Source organism: Tachypleus tridentatus, chromosome 10, assembly GCF_004210375.1.
Source record: "Tachypleus tridentatus isolate NWPU-2018 chromosome 10, ASM421037v1, whole genome shotgun sequence".
Lineage (NCBI taxonomy): Eukaryota > Metazoa > Arthropoda > Merostomata > Xiphosura > Limulidae > Tachypleus > Tachypleus tridentatus.
The window spans coordinates 164733743-164757295 of record NC_134834.1 but is presented as its reverse complement, the minus strand read 5'-3'; the positions used below and the strand labels follow the sequence as shown (position 1 = coordinate 164757295).

The following is a 23553-nucleotide window of genomic DNA, read 5'->3' as shown; positions in this document are numbered from 1 at the left end:
ACAGATAGCTTTCGTGTAGTAGCTTTGTGCGAAATTCCAATAAACAAAACAAATTAGAAGTTTATTCTACCAAGTCCAAACATATTTTATTTTTGAATGTTTGAACACAAAACGAGATTATTGGCGTTGAGGATCTTGGCGTAGATCCTCGTTGTAACTTATTATTATTAAACAGAAGGAAACGAAGGATGGGGACATTCAATGAAGGCCAGAGATCCACAGATTTGAGGCTACCTGTTCAGCTCATAAAACGTCAAACTGCGATTGCTCAGAAAAAAAACAAACGATATCACACAACAAACATTTACTGTGTAGCAATAAGAAAAACAACGCCTAAGCATTAGAAAGAAGTACAGATATAAGTTGTAGGCTTAGACACTTTTGTACTATTTGGGAGTAGATGGTGTAAGATCGTGTGAAAGTGTAATCAGCGGGTGCAAGGTTTAGATTTTGACAATCCTGTAACTAAGTAAAATGATGACTATTGCAATCTTGCTGGAGTTGCCAAGAAGCTATTCCCTTAAGTTTTTACAGTCTTGGGTATGGGAATGATCCGGGGCTTAGATGCAGAGAGCAATTGATGTCGGTAAATGTTGTATCGGAGAGTATTTCAGTGAGGAATTCATATGAGAAGAAAGCTAAATTTTATTTATTTATTTTTCCACACTCAAGACCCGGTATGGTCAAGTGGTTAGGACGCTTAACTCGTAATCTGAGGGTCACGGGTTCGAAACCCCGTCACAACAAACATCCTCGCCATTTCTGCTGTTGGGGCGTTATAATGTTCGGTCAGTCCCGCTATTTGTTCGTTAAAGAGTAGCCCAAGAGTTGGCAGTGGGTGGCGATGACTTTTTGTCTTCCATGTAGACCTATTCTGCTAAATTAGCGACGGCTAGCGCAGATAGCCCTCATGTATTTTTGAACGAAATTTAGAAAACAAAGAAACAAATATTCATAACTACAATGTACAACTCTTTGTCTGAAACACTTCTGGGGCAACTAGTTACATGTTTTCTGTCATTTCTTTTGAGACCTAACAGTTACATACTGTATCATCACAAATTTCCTGTTGTTTATTTTAAGACATTGATAATTATGTACCACTGATGTACCACTGACGAATATCGAATCAAAGGCTAACTTTCTATTAACCACCTGTGTCAATCGTACATCGAGTAAGCAAGGGTGTCAAATAGACTTGGTTTTCAACACATATCAAGAAAGGGTTTCCTTTTGAAGCTGACAAGTCATTTGCTCAAACAATATCTGCATATGTTTAAGATGTAAGATGGCATTGTTATTTATGAAAAGACCAACAATTACAGTTTCCAACTTAAATGTTTTGATTGCAAAGCTGTGATAGGCATGAGTTCAGATGAATACATCCTCAACGTCTTGAGACCTTGCCTTGCTGATGGATAGATTAGTGACACCATCCTAAAAGGTAGGATGTCGCCAAGCATATAACTGAAGGAATGACTCTAAATGTTGTTGATTGGGATTTCTACTAGAGCAAATTCTTGCTTGATATGAGTTTCAAAACTGTAATGCCACGTTACCTAAAGACTGCATTTTCTTTGACATCTAGTTCACCATCTTGGAACATATGACGTAGGGTAATTATATTATACGTAAGTGATATGCCGCATCTTTCACAATTGTTATGCAAATGTTCAACCAATTCATATACCTGTGCCATTTTGGGCCCTTATCGACATCCGATCTTTTGTCACTAAGATTTCTGTTTGAAGATTGATCTGTTTGAATCTCTCTTAAAGCTTATGAACGTATTTTATAAAAATATAAATAAATATAATATAAAATATAAATATAAAAAATATAAAAAACAACAACAGAACAACAAGGAGCAAGGAGGTCCAGTAGAATCACATGAACATCGTCACATCTGGGGCAAAAGCGCTTTGAGCATTAACTAAATGTGTGCTTGTGGTTGTTACATGTATGGGCCGACGCTTCCTTCCCCATACGTATAGCAAGATTGTTATCCATCAGATGAATTAATAAAAAACATACGTTTTTTGAAAGGAATCTTTATTTGCCTTCTTTATTGAAGTGTCTGTTAATAAGTATTGGACCATTTATGTTATGAAGTAATAATAGTTGTAAATTTTTGTAAATATGTTTTTTGTAGATCCATAAACTTCCATTTTCTTTCCACGTTACACACGTCACACTTTAATTTATTGTATTTCTATGAGGTTTGTATTCCGGCAAGACTAATTACCCAGATTAGTCTATTTACTTGGTATTTTGTTAACCAGGGTTCAACACTGGCACAAAAATAATTAAGTTTACCTCAACAGTATTCGCACACCGTAAGTTTTTGTTCTGATTACTCATTTCCGGCAATTTTGTAATTAGCCTTGTATTTGCAGAAAGTGCGGTTTTATTTCATCAACTGTGCTCTTTGATGACGTGAATGGTACGATTCGTTTGTTTTTATACATCTAACAAGTCAAGGTTATGGTATGGTATATCAATTACTAGGAACACTTATTTTGAACATGATTTTTTTAATTTTATTTAAGTTGGAGCGAACTACTAACTACTTATATTGTTAATCATCATGAAACTACTGCTCCTAGACCATCTGCACAGGCAGCTTGTCGCCCCTTTTGTATTACGTATACCCGCTTTTCCCTTTTAGGGAAGATAATCACTAAAAAAAAAGTTTACGTGCAGTCGTAATTATGGCAAACCACTTTCACTGTACATTTATGAAACAATAGGCCTTAGAAAAAAAGTCCAACTCTATTTCTAGTTTCAATGCACCTTATCCAATATAATCGTTGAGGTTTATTTGTTTATTGTTAAGCACAACGCTAAGCAATGAGCTACCTATCTTCTGCCCGTCGCGGGTATCGAAACCCGATTTTTTAGAGTTGTCATTTCTTAGGCTTACCGAACCAGAAGCAAATCGTTGAGAGCAATAAATAGCCTTTGTATGATTGTGAATAATGTAAAACGTGTAACTTTCAATAAAGAATTAATAAGAAAATCGGTGAGTTATATCTGAATCAACAGGACCAAAAAAATCAGTTACCCGATGATCTCTCGACATGTACCATAAATATCAAATATTGTTCTTTAAGGAAGATATCTAGTTTTGTGTAAGTCACGTAAGGTTTTATCCGTAAAAATATATTCACGTGCTAAGTTGGATTTATTTCGAGATTTGTCTTGCTGAAGTCACAGTGACTAGCGTGTCAAAACCAATCATTTTAGCGTTTTTAAAGAAAGGTAAGGCTAGCACTTCGTTGATTACATTGGTGCATGCACACGTGACACGAGAGCCTTGTTGCTGTACATTATCCATAATGGAACTAACTCACAGTGGGTTACCATTTAACAAAAATATGACTCAGACATTCCCTTCCTTAAATGAATATTGATTTACATTATTATAAATTATATATATTGATATAATAATGTGGAAGTCGAAATACGAGCGTTGGTAAGAAGTTTAGTTAATCAGTTTGAGCACTGGCTTGTTTTTCCACATCTAAAAATATTATCCTTATTATACTTAATGTTTTTAATTACGTCGATTCAAAGTTTATATCTTGTCTTTTTCGATGCCCTGAAAAAAGTTTGTTATAAACCATATAAAATAATTAGTGGTACACACCTGTTTAATACTTTGTATTTTGTTTTTCATCAACCATGGTATATTTATGTATTACCATGAATATTATAATTAATTAGCATTTCGTAGAAAAGAAATCACAATGTCTGTATCAAGGGTTTACAATGTCTTCATTCAGAATGACTTACAGACACATGATAATGATGTTTTTACTACTCAATGAACTATCTGCGCTGTGACTACGGCAGGGATTCGAACTCGGATTGTAGTGCTTAACTACCAAAATAATCGGTAGTATTTCTATAAATTTCCCTTGCCATCCATCCCCAAAAATTTTCAATGGAGTTCAGTTCGGGCGAACACGCTGGATGGTCCAAAAACATCACGTTATTCGCCCTGAGAAAGTTTTTTTGTCCTGCAGGCATTGTGGATTGCAGCATTGTCCTGCTGAAAGATCTAGTTATTTCCACACAAGCGATGGCCTTCAGTCAATAAGGATGCTCTCTCCAACATGCCAATGTAGCCAGCTGCTGAAAGATCCAGTCATTTCCACACAAGGGAGGGCCTTCAGTTAATAAGGATACTCTTTCCAACATGCCAATGTAGCTAGCTGCTGAAAGATCCAGTCATTTCCACACAAACGTCTTTTAAGAAATCTGCAACAGCAGTTTAACTACGCTCAGTCTCACCAGCGATGGCACGTTGAGAGAGACCTTGCTTTTGCAACTCGACAATTCTGCCACGTTCAAACTTTGTCAACTTTTTAGCCTTTACCATGTTTTTACCCAATGTAACACAGGAGATGTCAGTGGGAGATGTTAACAACGCTAATTCTTGAACACAAATGACTAAATTTCGTTACGTGTTTACCGATTAACTTTTGACCAGCTAGTATTTAGGCTAATTTCATAGTGTTCACATTTTCCCTATTAAATGCTAAAACAGTTTTTTTTTTATTTTCCCTTTTCTTATTTTCATCTTTCGAAGCTCTACTCAAATAAGTGATTGAGTCTAACAACGCAAAATGCATATTTTTTCTTTTTTGTTCATTAGCCTTAAGATTTTGGCCAGCATTGTCTGTGTATCACCTTACTTTTATGAAATTATTTAAGTGAGTTGCCGTTTAATGTAATAACAGTTATTAATGTAAACATAATGTCTAAAAACCCGTATTTTGTCTCGGTTAATCTGTTTCTAGTTTTCTGTACGGCTGAAAGGGCGAGCATGTTTGGTGCGACGGGGATGCGAACCTGCGACCCTCAGATTACGAGTCGCATGCCTTAACCCACCTGGTCATGCCGGACCGGTGCTTATTCTTTTAATATTATTTAATACGAATGACCGAAAGTCATAAAAGAGATTACTAGAAATAACTGTAAAGTAGGCTTGTGGTATAATAACTAGTTTTCTATGTATACGTGAATTCACCAATTTTCAACGCAGCGTCTACTCTTAACCTATTATTCTACTAACTTCTTTTAAAGTTAAACATTGCACAAAAAAGCTTGAGTTTGTGACATCAGTCTGTGTAGATCTCGATAAAGAAGAATGTTATCTGTGTTTTATACTCAGACAAACATATCCGACTCAGTGGCTGGAAAAGTAAGAGGCAAAAACTCTGATAAGACATTATTTAAATCATTCTTTCATGCCACTTAAACGAGTCTTTTTCTTGGCTTGTTCGCCATTTTTGATTTTCACACTAGCTTCTTTCTTCTTGGAAATGAATTTCTTCCTTGTTGTGTAACTTTTAGTCTAGCTTTATGTTATTGGATCTCCCGTACTCTACATCATTATTCTGTATTTCATGATTTATGTTTATGTTACAGTCACATAATGTCGCTTCCCGGAGGGAAGATCTCGAATCATAATAACTATAAATTCAATGACATAATGTCAACCACATTATTGCACTGGGCCTCGTATTTTTGACATGGGTAGCTATTACACAAACTTAGAAAGGGAAGTAAAAACTTTAATGTTCATGCCGTTATAAATTTAAATACGAAGTTATTCTCATAACTTAGTTTTATTCTCCATTCTTTTTCCGATTTTATAAAGAAAGAATGTTATTGTTTAAGAAACCCTAATGTACCTCGAGATGTGCTGTTTGTGGTTTTGCAACACCAGTGAAGGTCACGTTTCAGGTAAGTTCCTTTTTTTTTGCCTTGTGTGTGTATTACGCTGTATAATACGTTACGACAGTAATTTAGGCATACTTACGGTGATATGGAGACTTTAATTTGGAAACCACATTCACTAACGTATGTTTCTTTATCCAGGCCATAATACCTGATAATTAATTATCTTGATATTGATTATTTTTGACAAGAAGGATTTGTATGCAGATAGAGGACGCTGTTTTTATTAACGAACATAAAGTTTAAAATTAGGCTTAGTGTATTTACGCCCTCTCTTGAATTACTTTTAAATTGTATATAAGACACTGTTCTGATCTAACGATGAGGGTAACACGTGTCACTTTTAAAATTTGATTGAGTATCCTCACTTCCTGCTGTCAGGTTCATAAATATCTTGCACTCGGTAATCTCCACGTGTTTGTTCGGAATTAAGTAGAAGGTTAGACAAAGGGCTATCTATGCCTTGCCCACCAGGGGTATCGGAACCCGATTTGCAGCGACGTAAGTTCGCAGATATTCCCCTGTGCCGCTAGGAGGTTCTCCACGTCTTATACACATTTTGGCAAATAACATTGTATTTGCACAAACAACAAATCTACTTAAAGCCACAAGAAACAACACAATGACAAATAGGGGAACGATGGTAATGGTAAATGGTAGTAATTACTACAGATATAATCGCACTTATCATCACAAACTGTCTTTTTTGTCCAAGTAAAGTACATTTGTTTTTTAAAGTTTTGTAAATGTTTTGATCGTGTGTTCGAATTCCACCACTCGCCCTTTCTTCGTTGGGAACGTTATAATGTGACAGTTAATTTCAGTATTCTTGGGTAAAGAATATCCAGTAGGTGGTGTTGAGAAGTAGCTTTCCCTCTGTTCTCTCACTTCAAAATTAGGGATTACTGGCGCAGATAGATTTTTAGTAGCTTTGCTCGAAAATCAGTAAGCAATACCAAGTACTACCAAATGATCAGAAAATATAAAATACAGTCTCTTTTCATGTATGTAAGCGAAATTTTGTACTTTAAAAATAATAAGGTTGTATGTAGTTTTAGATATCCTAAATGTAAATATTGGTATATAGGTTCTCAGGATGGCTAGAAACACATATAAAAGAATGAAGAAATATACGTGGTAAAAATATATCTTGACAAATGTGACGTATGATCATACTTCACAGTATTTCTAAGATTGTCGCTAGAGGGCGTCATGATAAAAGCCTAATTAAAAAAAATCATTACTGATTAAAAAACTTGAAACAGAGTTGGGTTCATTCAGTAACGGAACTGCTAATACTAATATATATATATAAAGCAGTTTTGACTAAACTAAATATTGGCTTCCTTATGTTTTACATTTGAGAGTAGTTTTCTTCCTAAACTACTTGTCACGCTCACTTCTAAGGATAATCAGTGATTAGAAGTTAAAGCTTAAACATTGTGAGTTTGTTAGAGTTTATTAGTTTACCCACTGCAGTTTGTATTCGTGTAATTAAAATGGATGGATTTATATGTTGTAAAATATGTGTAAGGTCTTCGAAGATTTGGGTAACTTCGTCTTTATGTGAGTTTTACTTGCTCAGGGGTCTTAAGGCTTATAACGCAAAAAAAACAAACAAGTTTCGATATCTGTGATGGGCACAATACAAGTTGCTCATTGTGTAGCTTCACGGTTAATTACAATCAAATAAAACTCTGATTTTTCTTTGTTAATAAACTATTCTTTTCGTGCGCGTCTATTAATCACGAAATTTTCTTGTATTCGGAGTTTTGTCCACTGTTGGTTCCAACAAAATTTTCAAACTGTCCTCTATTTATAGGTTTATGTTACACAAGTTTCTTCACACAATGTGAGTCCTCTCTAGGTATAATGAAACTGAAATGAATACTTAAAAATTAACAAATTTTGGTGTTTATAACTTTCGCATTGTACCAGAAAATTCGAAACCAGCTTATTTTTCTAATGCTCAAATATGTGACTCTTTTGTTTTACTAAATGTCGACAAATTAAAACGACTCTATCACTCAATTATTACAGTAGTAATCGACCCGTGTTTTATAAATCTAAAACATGAAACACCTTCAATATAAAAAAGAATTACGTATTACATATTGAAGACATAGATATTATAATTTTGTGTAGAAGTGAGAGAACTCCAAATGGTTCGTCCCCAACCTACCAAGAAATAAAAATATCCAATTAGAATATTAAATAAAGACGGGCAAACGAAACCGTAAATCAATAACTGAGTACATCTACTACACTTGGGTGTGTCTCAGCTAATAAGCAACAAATTTTCTATAAGAACAGTTTGAGTTTTATTTGAAATAAAATAAGGATTTTAAGAGTGAGAGGTTATTGTATTAAGTTTAGCACAGTTCCTGTGTACTAACATACCGTTAGAAGAGACCACAAATTTATGTACTAAATTCTTGTAACAAATTGATAAAAATGAGATAACTTAAGCTGGTGTGTTCTAGGAAAGAATCTAATTTCCCGTATAGTAATGATATTTATGACCAACTTGGTGATATAGCTATGGGATCTAGATTAGTTCCATCAATTACTAATTTTTCCTTTGTCTATAAGAAAAATCCTGGCTAGATGAATGGTCCTTACAGTTGAAGCTGGTATATTACAGAAGGTATCTAGATAGTACCTTTATCAATTTATCTCACAACGACTGAGATAAATTTTTATTTCAAATGGGTTTCTCGTCATCAAGGAGTACCTTTTATTACTTTCAGAGAAGTTGAACATTTAGAGTTTTAAAAACTATCTTTTTTGTTTTTCTGTTTTTGAATTTCGCGCAAAGCTACTCAAGGGCTATCTGCGCTAGCCGTCCCTAATTTAGCAGTGTAAGACTAGAGGGAAGGCAGCTAGTCATCACCACCCACCGCCAACTCTTGGGCTACCAAAGAATAGTGGTACTGATCGTCACATTATAACGCCCCCACAGCTGAAAGGGCGAGCATGTTTGGTGCGACCGGGATTCGAACCCGCGACCCTCGGATTACGAGTCGAATGCCTTACCACACTTGGCTATGACGGGCCCAAAACTATCTTTACAGTAGACATTGGGTCTGGCATGGCCCGGTGATTAAGGCATTTGACTCTTAATCCGAGGGTCGCGGGTTCGAATCCCCGTCACACCAAATCTGCTTGTCCTTTCAGCCGTGAAGGAGTTATACTGTGACTGTCAATCCCACTATTCGTTGGTAAAAGAGTAACTCAAGAGTTGGCAGTGGGTGGTGATGGCTATCTGTCTTCCTTCTAGTCTTACACTGCTAAATTAGGGACGGCTAGCGCAATAGCACTTGTGTAGCTTTGCGCGAAATTTAAAAACCAAAACCAGTAGACATTTTAATATTAAATTCACTGTTTAACATCGACAGAGCCATCAGCTTACGTTCTTATTTCTCTTTATTCATAATAAATATGGTCAATTTGAACGTGCACTGTTTCGTGAGAAGCTTTCACGGGGTTATATCTTAAATTTAATAGTTACATACTATTGTATATTGCAAAAAAAAAATGGTTAAAATCTGGTTCATTGAGTACACGGTCTAATCAGGTAATTTTTTCATAAAGAGATAGCAAGTATTTAAAACAAATTTACTAAAAATTCCTTTCCAATAGGAGTTGTTAATCAGAGGCATTTGAGTACCACCTTCCTTCTTTAAACACATAACTGGAATGTAGCGGAACATAAAAAAATATTTTTGTTCTCACATACACTAGAGATTGTGTTTAAAAATCAGCCAAGTCATGAATCGAGTAAATTAGATTTAGATGTGTTTTAGCGTCTGTATGCAGATTATGTTATTTCTTAATGTATGAAGATGATATATCTATCTTCGGGATCTCCAATATGGTATATGAATATAAATTGTTCTAAATGTTTTTAAGTTAGATTGGTTCAACCAATCAGGTAACAGTTTGCGTACAAGGACACGCCTATTTAAGACATATATTATATACATTGCAAACGTGTCTTGTATGAATGTAACAAACTATAAGTAGAGAAGAATTTGAAATCATTGCCATGGCTAAAAATGAACAAGAAAGTATATTAATCAACAGACCCAAACCAAAGTTTAACAAAGACAATAGTGCGGTTCGTTGACTACTGAACTTGTGAGTTAGCGATACGTAGATTTTTGTGGTTCTTTATATATATATATCTCGTCTTTTATTTTTGAGGGAAAAGTGCAAAACGGAATTTACGTATTACGATTTACGCAGTTTTGTTAGATGTTCGTTTTAGTCAAAGAGCTTGTGGAAAACTGAATAATTATTTATAACTGAATTATTTTGAATAATTTGAGTACTGATCATGATATTATTTTTTATATTCTTTTGAAATATTTGTCGTTTAATTTCGCGTGAAACAGGGGTATGTGCCTTATTTAGACGTAAACAAGCTAGTGGTTTTTCCATTGATGTGAATATTTTAGGTAAGAGACGAAAGTTTTCTTTATGAACCTACTAACTTTCTTTAAATACTAGTGATATCCTTTCATCTGTGGGCCAAGAGTTGTCTAGTGACTAAGTATCCAGACTTTAACTTCGCGTGTTTACGGTTCGTGTCCTTCTAACTGTCAAGATGCTTTTTTTGAGGATATGGGCGCGTTATAACAGTGACGGTCAAAACCCATTAGTCAGTCAGATAAGAGGTAGCGGTGGGTACTGTTGATAAGGTACATTCCTTTTAGCCTTTCAGCGCCAAATTAGGAAGGGTTTTTGTGCCAAATTCTGAATTGGTTTAATTTCCCAGTTACTTAGAAATCGCAGAATATGCAATTGAAACATAATGATTTTCCATTAACAACGTTTAAATTTTATAAATGTTTTAAATCATTAAAATCGAAAAGCAAGAACACAAGAGAAATGCTGAATAAAAGTATTAAAAATATTTTTTAGAGTAAACAGTTTATTATTGTAGGTTGCTTCAATACAACCACACCTGTTTTGGTCTGCACCACGTGTCAAGGTTACCTTGAACGAACGACTAGCACTTGCGCGTTAGATAGCGTAGTGATTATTTATTCGTCTTTATGAAACTGACTGCTAACTTGAAAAATAAGAGTTATTCAGCGAGATAGGTTTCAGTATTAGTGCGTTATTGTAAAATAATGGGTAGACTCCCGATATTAATTTTTGTTACGGTAATAGTTATTCACCTAGAAATTTCGAATTTCATTACGTTGTCTACACAGGTACAAAGTGTTGCGGAAACCGAAACGCCAACTGCAGTAGATAAGTTTTGTTATCACCTGCTATTGAATTGTTGTTTTAGAAATTTTTTCTTAATGAAAGAGAACAAAAAAAAATTACCTGGTGGAGCCACGTTCATGTGACTAGTTGCAGGGTACAGTGGTAGTTTTAGATGTAAAACCATGTTTTTAATTTTTCTTGAGCTTCAGTGTGTGCTCCATTGTAGGGCGAACGCAACTTATCGTTAGAATGCAGTACTATTGACCTGCGGTTCGCGTCCCGATATTGCCCTCTCTTAATAAAACAACCACGCTCCACACGTTTGGGGCAGTGGTTGTGTTGTAACAGTGACTGCCAAATCTTATAAATCAGTAAGAAAATAGTGGTCCAAGAGTTGTACGTGAGTCTTTTTGACTAGTTGCTTTCTTTCTCTAGTCAATAACTTCAAAATTAGGAACGACTCGCACAGATTGACTTCGTGTGACTTTGAAGACATTCAACAAACAGGATCTAATGCTGTGTGATCTCAATAAATATAAATGTTTTCTGTTGTAATCAACGACATTACCAAACAACTGTCTGAATTGTAAACTCCTATTTCTGAAAACTTCCTGTTAAAATTGTTACCAGTGTCCATTCTATGCATAAATGGCCCGGCATGGCTAGGTGGTTAGTGCGCTGGACTCGTAAGCTGAGGGTCGCGGGCTAGAATCTCTGTCACACCAAATATGCTTGCCCTTTCAGCCGTGGAGGCGTTACAGCGTGACGATCAATCCCACTATTCGTTGGTAAAAGAGTAGCCCAAGAGTTGGCGATGGGTGATGATGACTTTGTACGAAATTAAAATAAACAAACATTTTTTATCCAGGAGCGCCCTCTATAAAAAGATTTAATTACAACACCGAACGGGATTTGCGTGAAGTTCAAAACAAACTATACATCATTTCTTCATTACTTTTTGTCACATACACTGTTTGTTACTTGTGTTGTTACGTGAACTCTTCGCTACTTTTATTATTACATAAACTCTTTATTACACTATGTAATAACATTTTTACTTTTTCTTGTTCCTGGGCAGAAAGTGTTATTTCTCAATTGCTTATGCCTAATCGAAAAGACCTATGTTTCTCTTCAAACTTTGCTTTTATGACCGAGGTAATGACATTTTCAACTTTACCCATTTTATAGAACATTCCATGTAGATTCAATGCTGAGTAGCTGATAGAGAATTTTCTCGAACTTGCAAGAATTTTCTAGAATGTTGCAGAAGTTACGAAAATTTTCAAGACTCTTTTAGAATTTTCTAGAACTATTCATATATATACAGGGGCTCACCACTCACTACTTCAGTTTAGTTCTAGTTGCTTAAGTGAACACATAGACCTATGTGATTTTATCAGAGATGGCATCAAGAAGCTGCAAGTATTCTTCAGACGCATTCTGCTGTGTATGTGGCCAATTCATCAAGACAAGAGCGAAAAAGTACTCTGTGATAGCATCTGCTAATACGTGTGAAGCCTACAAGGCATATTTCGACATGCCTGTCAGGGATCAAGACAAACCCTGGGCACCTCGTTTTACCTACGAGAACTGCAAAAAAACTCTAGAAGGTAAGACGGACAATTTTTGCTTCCATGAATAGTAAGATTTTATATTATACAAAGTTGAGAACTTTAAAATTTAAATGTGTTTTAATTTATTTTTTAATTTCCAATAGTATAGAAAAAATCACATATAAAATATTTTGCATGAGCCTCTTACACATTAGTTGTGGATAAAATAAATTTATTCTTCATATTAACAATTTTATTTTGCTCTTTTGCAGGATGGTACAGAGGGGAAAAGAGAGCCATGTAGTTCGTTATTCCAAGAATTAGGGGTGAGCACACTCACCACTCATGCAATTGCTACTTTTGCATGGTGGACCCTTTCAAACGTTGGGTTGGCAAGAATGCATCTGCTGTCATGTATCTGGATCTTCCATTATCCATCGCTCCAGTGCTACGCTGCCTTGAGCTCACTGTACCCACTCCCCCAGAGGGAAAGCAGCCATCCTCAGGAGAGAGCAGCAAATCAGAAGAGGAGGTAGACGTTGAAGATACAGATTACAATTTCAGATGTGCAGCTGGTGAGAGAAACCCATACTACCCCAACCAAAGAGACCTCAATGACTTGATCAGAGATCTTGGTTTAACAAAGTCGAATGCCGAGACTATATTTGGGGATTGATACGTGAAAGTGATTTACATTACAGTTGCAAATTTCGAAAAACTACTCAATTCTAAACATTTTTGTATAACTTTAGTATAAATACATGTAAATCTTCATTCATATGTTGTTTTATTCAGACCTTATGTGAATGAAAATGTGCAAATTTGCCCGTTTTTACACAGAAAATAGATTAATTTCTAAATTTCATTATCCACGTCACAAAAGCAAAGTTTGTAGGGAATAATGGCCTTTCTCTGTACTTTTACAACATAAGCAATTAAGAAAGAACACATACTATCTAGGAACAAAATTTGTGTTGCATAGTGTTATTATAATATTTTGGTTTAAGTGTCCACACTCATTATTAAGTGTGACACTCATGACAAGTTAGAACTTTTGCAATAAGTAAGATTATTTTTAGAACAGGTACGACGTTCTTATCACTGGTGCGATTAATCTCGAGTACAGAAGGTTTTGAGAATAAACGAAGTTTCGTATATATTAAAAAAAACAAACGCTTTTCCTTGCTGTAAAAGCTGTAACTTGTAATAAGAGAGCTCAATTATTTTATTTCTATTAAACACTCTCCTTACTTCTATTGTTACATAAATTTTTCTTTCATCATTAGTGATTCTATTAAAGATCAAACGTTCAAAACTTTAATTGCCGTTTCGTCTACCATTTCGTTGTTATATTTCTTGAGTACTTTGTATTGTTATTAGAAACATTTTAACGTTGCTGTTTGAAACTTAAATTCAGTTTGTCCAGAAACCTACTTACGAACATTATAAGATAACAACTAATTGACAGTTAACCTCCTTTTAATGTGAACCTACGGTGAGCTCTTACACAGACCCTGTATTTAAAAACCTGGGAAACAGAATAATGTAAACTTGTTAGCTAAGTTTACTAGTGTATGATTACTCCGATACAATCAGAAGCTCAAACTTTTTTAAACTACACGAAAGTAAAAACATTTCAAGACAGATTTCAAGAGCTTTATACCACTGAACTTGTCTATCTAACAGGTTTGCAATATTCTGGTAAATGAGTAGCCCAAGAGTTGGCGGTGGGTAGCAATGACTAGCTGCCGTCCCTAATTTAGCAGCGTAAGACTAGAGGGAAGGTCGCTATAATGCTCCCACGGCTGAAAAGGTGAGCATGTTTAGTGAGACGGGGATTTGAGCCCTCGACCCTCAGATTACAAATTGAACGCCCTAACCACCTGAATATACTTTACAATAGAAACATCTTTAGCTACAGACGTAATTAATATTTTACAAAGGCTCGGTTTCTATTGTAAAGTATATCCAGAAACTAAATTTTTTTGTACATTGTTGAGGTGGCGTATGTGTAATTAAAAGGTTTAAAAAATTTCTTACAAATATTTAATTCTGCTTTAATGAACCTACGAAAGAAATTATACATCTATTGATGTACTGTTACAGATAAAAGACAGAAACAAGAGTAATAAATTACAACTCAGGTTTGCAATTCATTCACTACATTTATAGAAAAAAATAACACATTTAACTGTATAACTAGAGTTTTTAAATCCATCCTTAATGATCTATAGACACCATCTTAGGTTTTTCACACTTTTAAAGCTTTTACCGTTCATGACAGCCAGTGACCTATAGGTTGATCTTGTTAGCGTACTGTCTTATATTCTTGTGAGAAGTTATAGAGTTGCTGCTAACCATTTTAGCTGTTATGTAATTAGCTCAGAAGTAAAGATTTTGTATCGCTTAGACGACCCACTCTCACTTCGTCAAGATAACGATTTTAACCGTGCCATCTGGTGGATGGACTGATTGCACTTACCAAACCAGATAGTAGCTGTACAGGTTATGATGTATTCAGTAGTTTATAGCTTATAGATAGTTCAACGTAATCGTGATCATTGTTAGCACCAGTAAAGTTTCTCCATTGGTCAATTTTTGAAATAGAATAGAAATATAGTATCGAGAGGTATAGTTTTATTCACACAATAACTAATATATACACACGCACAAATGTGTTTTCTTTCGTGATAAAACTTAGTCTAACAATTCACACAGAACAGTTTCACTTTCTGCCAAATTATATAACCTCCATTACTGAGAAGTTAGCTCTTTCTTTCTCTCACAATCTCTCCTAAAACACCACAATAATTTAAAAAGGATTATGAAACTTTGTTTAAGATTATGTTAAACTATTTTACAGCAGAATGAGGCAGCTTGTTACATACCACTTCAACTAACGTAAGTTATGGGCACTTAACAGGTCGTTACTTACCACCCCAACTAATCTAAATGATGTGTATTGAACAGGTCGTTACTTACCATCCCAACTAATCTAAATGATGTGTATTGAACAGGTCGTTACTTACCATCCCAACTAATCTAAATGATCTGTATTGAACAGGTCGTTACTTACCACCCCAACTAATCTAAATGATCTGTATTGAACAGGTCGTTACTTACCACCCCAACAAATCTAAATGATCTGTATTGAACAGGTCGTTACTTACCATCCCAACTAATCTAAATGATCTGTATTGAACAGGTCGTTACTTACCATCCCAACAAATCTAAATGATGTGTATTGAACAGGTCGTTACTTACCATCCCAACAAATCTAAATGATGTGTATTGAACAGGTCGTTACTTACCATCCCAACAAATCTAAATGATGTGTATTGAACAGGTCGTTACTTACCATCCTAACAAATCTAAATGATGTGTATTGAACAGGTCGTTACTTACCATCCCAACAAATCTAAATGATGTGTATTGAACAGGTCGTTACTTACCATCCCAACTAATCTAAATGATGTGTATTGAACAGGTCGTTACTTACCATCCCAACAAATCTAAATGATGTGTATTGAACAGGTCGTTACTTACCATCCCAACAAATCTAAATGATGTGTATTGAACAGGTCGTTACTTACCATCCCAACAAATCTAAATGATGTGTATTGAACAGGTCGTTACTTACCATCCCAACTAATCTAAATGATGTGTATTGAACAGGTCGTTACTTACCATCCCAACTAATCTAAATGATGTGTATTGAACAGGTCGTTACTTTACCATCCCAACTAATCTAAATCTAAATGATGTGTATTGAACAGGTCGTTACTTACCATCCCAACTAATCTAAATGATGTGTATTGAACAGGTCGTTACTTCCCAACTAATCCACTTACCATCCCAACAAATCTAAATGATGTGTATTGAACAGGGTCCACCATCCCAACTAATCTAAATGATGTGTATTGAACTCGTTACTTACCATCCCAACAAATCTAAATGAATTGAACAGGTCGTTACTTACCATCCCAACTAATCTAAATGATGTGTATTGAACAGGTCGTTACTTACCATCCCAACAAATCTAAATGATGTGTATTGAACAGGTCGTTACTTACCATCCCAACAAATCTAAATGATGTGTATTGAACAGGTCGTTACTTACCATCCCAACTAATCTAAATGATCGTTACTTACCATCCCAACTAATCTAAATGATGTGTATTGAACAGGTCGTTACTTACCATCCCAACAAATCTAAATGATGTGTATTGAACAGGTCGTTACTTACCATCCCAACTAATCTAAATGATCTGTATTGAACAAGTCGTTACTTACCATCCCAACAAATCTAAATGATGTGTATTGAACAGGTCGTTACTTACCACCCCAACTAATCTAAATGATCTGTATTGAACAAGTCGTTACTTACCATCCCAACAAATCTAAATGATGTGTATTGAACAGGTCGTTACTTACCACCCCAACTAATCTAAATGATCTGTATTGAATAGGTCGTTACTTACCATCTCAACTAATCTAAATGATCTGTATTGAACAAGTCGTTACATACTGTTGCAAACTCTCTTTTTTAACTTGAAGATGACCTAAGAAGGTCGAAACATTGTTCTGAACTTTATTTTAATTAAAGTGTTAATACCCATACCAGCTGTCTTTAGAGCACATACTATCAAAACTAACCTAAATCATGCGTATTTAACAGGTCTTTACATATATTACTCCAACTAAACTAAATCATGCATATTTAACAGGTCGTTACATACTATCCCAAGTAAATTAAAAGATGTGTGTTTAACAGGTCGTTAGATGTTACTCTAATTAATCTAAATCATGTATATATAGACAACTGAATAATGAATAATAAGAATATAAATACGGTCGCTACAGGCTATGAAATGAAGTTGTTCCAAGCAAAATGAGATAGTATGCCTAGTTAACTACGAAAATTCACTAGTTATCGATTTGGAACTTTGCATGTGGTGATGCATTTGATTCTTGTTCGAAGTATATCTAATCGGTGCACTGTTCATCATAAAAGTTACTTTGAAACATTCGCGGTGTAATTTTACGATGTTTATCTGTCTTCTGATCTCGGAAAACTGGGAAGTCACTTCGTTACTACACCTTAACATGTGATATTTTTAAACACGTTGAATTGCTTAAGTTATTCCAGGGAACATGGGACTCCTCGTGATGAGAACCAAAGGAAATCGTTATTGAAAAATCATTAACGTTGTTATAGTCCCGTAAATCTTTGGCGTATGATTGTTATACCAACATAACATTATGAGTACTTTATTCCAAGTAGTACCAGGTGATGTGTTAATCAAACAACTACTAACGTTATTCATTACAGTAAAAATGTTACTACATTGTATTGATTTTCCTTTGAGTTCGTGCAGTTTTTTGCATCATTTTTACGGTTGTCGTGCTCGCATTTCATATCTAAGTAATCAAGTGCACAAGTTCAAGACTGACAGTAAACTAACCAGAATTAGCAATTAATATAACTGTTGCTTTGGAATAAACACCAACGATAATACAATATACAATAATCTATTAATGTGACTATTCATGTGCAAGTTATAATGAAAGGTTAAGAACAACAAGTGTCTACAGAACCCACTGTGTCTAAAAGTGTGGAGCCTCGTGCATAATTAAATGCATCAAGTGTTCGTTGAAAACTAACTCGTTTTATTTTCCCATTCATTAAAATGATCTAAATTCGATCTTGTCTATATGACATTTCTGATAAGTACATATAGTGGTTATTGACTGACTATTCGATGGCTAATGATGGAATTGACCAAAAACTCCCATTTAACTCAATGAGGTTCTATTGAGTAATTAAAAAAAAAAGTCATTTTGAGGTAAATGTAAGTAACAAGTTTTTGGCAAAAATTAATGGATCAGTTGTTATGTCATTTTACTAATGTATTGGTGACTTAGGTTTGAACCCAGTAAAGCAAGTAGAGATTGTAGTTCTGCAGGTATGTATATACATATGAGTGATTGGGTTTAGGCATGCTGTCAGCAGAATGTAAATGCACTGCTGTGAGGAACGTATATATTTTGCATTCATAGAAATAGTTGCTAACAAAACGAAAGTGATGAAATATCAGTGAATGATTTCAAAGTTTGTCAGATTTTTCGTGTAATATAAAACGTACATGTTTGTGTTAAGTTTTATTAGCATTATATAAAATGCCAGCAAACAATTAATAGGGTTTATTTGAGTCAAAAGGGCAGCTCATTAAGTCGGCTTAGCCTTACGCATGCGTAATATTTAGTTTGTTTTGTTTGAATTTCGCGCAAAGCTACACGAGAGCTATCTGCGATAGCCGTCCCTAATTTAGCAGTGTAAGACTAGATGGAAGGCGGCTAGTCATCACCACCCACTGCCAATTCTTGGAATACTTTTGGGCCAACAAATAATGGTATTAACCGTGACTTATAACGCCCCCACAGCTGAAAGGGCGAGCATGTTTGGTGTGACGAGGATTCGAATCCGTGACCCTTGAATTACAAGTCGAGTGCCTTAACCACCAGACCATGCCGGGCCAATATTTAGTCTAATGACCTTTGCAATATATAATGTATAAAATAGTCTTTTTAGCCACGGCATACCGGTTCATAGAATGGCTTTGAATTTTAAAGTAGAAACTTGTAGCCCATAGCTCCGTCATTTCTTGACTAATTTGAGGTCTGATTACAGTTTGGACCAAGAAATTCAAACCCTTTCGAATGATTTATTTGACCACATCTCATAGATTAACTTACTCTAATTCTACCTAAAACAATTTCAAATGCCTTGGTTATTGCGGATTCCCTGATGCCCATAATAAGAGTATGTAAGCCACGCACACACACATAAAACACATGTTGCTTTGAATGTGATTTACGCATACGTTATCAGCCTTAGAAGTCGTGTATGGTCCAGTAGTTAGTGTCGGAATATAGTTCTGCAAATCCAAGGGTTGCGTCCCTTTGCAATTTGGAGTCGTGTTTAAGTTAATCTCAATGGTGATGGGCAGATCTCACTTTTCGGTTTCACATGTGTAGCCCAAGAGTTGTCAGTGGATTCACCTCACATTCTTCCAGTCTGTCAGTTCCAAGTCAGGGATAATCAGCTTCAGTAGCTTTCTGCCAGTATCCCAAAACAAGACAGGACTGGTAGTTTGAGTTATCCTATAAGTAGTCCTATGGTAGAAATATAAATGGTACAAAGAAAAAGATTGTTCGGAGTTTCTTTCCGAATATATTTTGCACAAAGCTTATTTGTGCTAAAGTAAAAACGGTGTGCTTCTTTGTTTATTGTTACGTATAAAGCTGCACAATGGGCTGTCTGTGCTGTACGGACATTTTGTACAAACTCTTTTTTTAAGTGAATGATTCTTTGTTTATTGTGAAGCGCAAAACTAGACAATGGGCTATCTGTACTGCACCCACCTTGAGTATCGAAACTTGATTTTTTTGCATTATAAGCCTTCAGATTTGCCGCTGAGCCATGGACGTGGGGAGGGGATTTTGTTAACTATTGTTTTGTTTTTTAAAGCGATCTCACATTGGGATATCTGTTGTTTACACCGCGGGGAGTCGAACTCCAGATTTTAAAATTGTAAGTCCGTAGACGTACTACTGTTTCACCGGCGGGCGTGCATTTTAAGTGTACGTCACTACTACTACTAATAATAAATAATATTCAGCATTTTTGTATAGTTTCAAGATATATGTTAATAATGATAATAAAACTGAATATTCTATATAAACTCTAGATGCATGTTTGTGATAAATAAAATTGTATGTTTTAAGTCTCTAAGACGATATCAAAAATATTTTATTACGTATATTTTTGCCCTGTTACACTTTACTGCTTCCTTTTGCAGCTGTTGAGAAACTACAATACTCTCGACCATAATGTGTAACATATTATCATGTTTATTTATTTTTGAGATGGTTTAGAATACAAACTTAGATTACAAATCAAAATATCATGTGTGAAACCAGTGTTTCCCCTTACTCTAGTAAGTTGTAATTGATGTTGTATAAAACAAGTGGTCCTTCCACAAATCTGCTCTACAGATGCACAACTCCCTTAATCATCCGGCTCACAGAGGGGAGAGAGATGATGTTGATACAACGTACCATTTCTATGTGCTCGTGACATTTTTCCGATGTTTCTGATTGTTTATTATACGCAAACGTAGTCCATAAGATACTGAATACAATTTATATTTTTAAAAGAACGTTGAAAGGAAAATCAGTTTTTGTGCAACCATGTTCGACACGCCATGGGGACCTATGTTTTCTACTCAGTAGAGTGTATATTTGAAATGGCTCTGGATTTTGTGGTTTTAAATAACAACATCTGGGAAGAAGGACTTATAGGCACATGAGTCTGTTGCATTGAAGGTATAAGCAAAAAGTGCTTTTGCAGGCGAGCTTTAATGTACACTTCTGTTTCCAAACATTTGTTTGTATTTTATCTGTAATCTTACTGCTGCTTTTCAGTATTTCAGCTTCGTGAAATGTTGCATATTTTAATTCTTATTTGTCTTCAATATGCTAAAGAATAAGCGAATAAGGCTTTAGATGGGTAATCTACAGACCAAATTCTCAATGAGAATTTATTACTAAAGATATTTCACTATGAGAGACATGAACTTAAACCTAACTTTGATCTAAAGACACATGAAGAGTAATTGTTGTGAAAACCTAGCCTATATTAGTTGTTTATTAATTAGACAGTATTGCTTGTGACAATGGTGTTTAACATATAAGCCACAGGAGCATGTTTCCTTGATAACAGCTGCAAAAGTGGGGTACTTGTAACCTTCATACAAGGGTACTAATCGTTCTAACTGAGGGTTCTACATAAGTATTGCAGAGTTAACCTAAATTTCTAAGTTGATGAATAGCAAGTGAACACAATGTAAAATAATATAAAAATAGACAGGTTGTTGGTAATATAAAACAGACATATAACTCTGTACAGACAAATGGAGTACACAGAACGAAATACAGCATTACTTTCTTATTGGTGGAAGTTCTGTACCAGGTGAGAGTCTGGCAAACATTTAATGTCAATTGCAAAACTAACCAATATATATTATACAGTATAATAAGGTCACTGGTCAGTTCTTCTAGGGTGCATTTGGCACCCAGATCTTCTGTTTATTTCATAAGTAACAAGAAGAAGGACGTGCTCTCCAAGTATTTATTCTTAAACTTTTAAGCGATAGATTTTACTAAATAAGGCATCAGTACAATCCGAGAAAGTCTTTAACGACACCTTCCGTGGAAAAGTTCAGCAATACCTAAAGAGCTAATGACACCTGGCAATAAGTAAGTATTTCAAGAATAAAAAAGGTCTCTGACTTGAAAGCGGCATAAGTACCGCACAAGTTTGGCACAACACAAGTGCCAAACGCAAGTATCTGCAAAGAATGTTACAAAAAACAAACAACTTTCGATGAATAAAAAGTGGTCACTTTTCTAAACTAAAAGGAAAAGCAAGAACAGAAAATATTTTTCATATGCTGTAGAAGTATTGTTACAGACAGATTCACAGTAATGCCACTTCTTGTCATGCTGTCACGTTGTATTTATTCGATGTTGGCATCAGATGTAATAATCTCTAAGATAATGACCATATTCATTGTGAACAGATATTATTCTGGGGTAAACTGATTACTCTTCAACCAAAAACGCGGAAAATGAAGCACGTGACACAGAGCACCGAAATAAAGGATTACCAGATCTTTAAAGCAGCATATTCTAATCAACCAAATTCATTTTGACAAACAAAATCGTAGTTTTTTTTAGTTTTTTATTACTTTATTTATCACAATTATTTATATTTTGAGGATGTTAATGGCATTTTGAAGACGTTTCTGCTTTTCTGATGCGTAGAGATTTAGATAAACGTGTTCTACAGCGTTAATTGTGTATAACATAATCAAACGGTTTTTAAAGACGCCATTCGTAAATATAATTAATTGGCTGGTAAACATAGTTAATCAGAGTTAGCGAGTTTTCTTCGTTTCAAAATGGCAAAGGGAGAAGAAAACGTAAGAGTTTATAAGGCGTTGTGGCAAGAATCTTCCAACGGTTTCACGTTGAACTTTAACAAGGAAGTCACGTGATGTTGTGTGAGTGAGTAATGCTTTCATACGACTCTGAAAAATAACACATTATTCGTAAGCACTAAAAGCTTTAAGTAACCATAAAAATTCTTGAATCATGTGCTTTTGTTTACCATATGTTTTTATAGCCCACTATAAAAACTCTTCCTCAGCCACGTTTCACTACTGATTGCAAATTTTGGGCGTGCGAAGTAATTTGAAAATGTTATGGCTAGTTATGATTAGTCCATCACGTGCTGCTTGGTTTTGTTGCTCGGATTCTGTTATTGCTTCAAATCAGTGGTTCACCGTTAGTAAACAAAACTTTTAAGTACGGTTTTTACCAGCAAACGGTGTGAGCTTTGGTTTGATATCAGTAATATTTGTCTGATAAAAGAGCGAGCAGTGCATTAACTAGATTCCGTACCGCTAACATCCTCTGGCGCTGTTGTGTCGTTCAATTATGGAATTAACTGTGGCCTTAAGCCAGCAAGGAAATCAAGAGTTGGATGTGCTCTTAGTTTATGTAAGATAAACAAATGAACTCACTGGTGTATAAATAACATACAGTTACAAATTTAAAACCGAGTTTTAGTGTTGGTATGGTTCACTGGAGGCGAGTCATTAAATTAAGATGAAACCTTCTAAAGTTTTCGCGACAAGACATTAATACATGTCTGTTTTCATCGTGAAACAAAAATCTGAGGGCGGATACAAAGTATATTTATAATGCAAGTGACGTCGTTCGAAATATTTTTCTTAACTGGAACTTGTAAAAATCAAGCGCAGTGTAGTGCTTTAATATAGCAAAGTTAAACAATATATTAATGATCACTTTAGAGACTGATCCATATTTTCTTAATGCTTTTAGGTTGTTTATAAGATTTTTAGCATATTTTATTTCAGATCATTGTTCTGTTGAAGCGAACACG

At 35.0% G+C, this 23553-nt stretch overlaps 2 protein-coding genes across 6 annotated transcripts in view; both read left to right on the top strand.

Annotated features, from left to right (window-relative positions):
• Positions 1–23553, top strand: part of LOC143230836 (LIM domain transcription factor LMO4.2-like) — a 121409-nt gene that overhangs the window by 14622 nt on the left and 83234 nt on the right. The window contains exon 2 of one of the 4 annotated variants that reach the window (XM_076465054.1): positions 5689–5754. The exons of 2 other annotated variants lie outside the window; for them this stretch is intronic. The gene's annotated coding sequence lies outside the window, so the exon portion shown is untranslated. Of the gene's footprint in view, positions 1–5688; positions 5755–9775; positions 9889–23553 lie in introns of those variants that run through there. One more of the 4 variants, XM_076465053.1, reaches the window with a different exon arrangement.
• Positions 9899–13834, top strand: LOC143230837 (uncharacterized). 2 transcript variants are annotated; one of them, XM_076465056.1, is made up of 2 exons: positions 9899–12578; positions 12794–13834. In XM_076465056.1, the coding sequence occupies exon 2, from the start codon at positions 12886–12888 to the stop codon at positions 13195–13197; it is 312 nt and encodes a 103-aa protein (XP_076321171.1). In that variant the 5' UTR covers positions 9899–12578; positions 12794–12885; the 3' UTR covers positions 13198–13834. Both variants share the same exon structure in this region, with proteins under 2 accessions (XP_076321171.1, XP_076321172.1).

Excerpts from the sequence above, each read along its gene's own strand:
- LOC143230837 (XM_076465056.1), top strand. The coding sequence starts at position 12,886 with ATGGTGGACCCTTTCAAACGTTGGGTTGGCAAGAATGCATCTGCTGTC.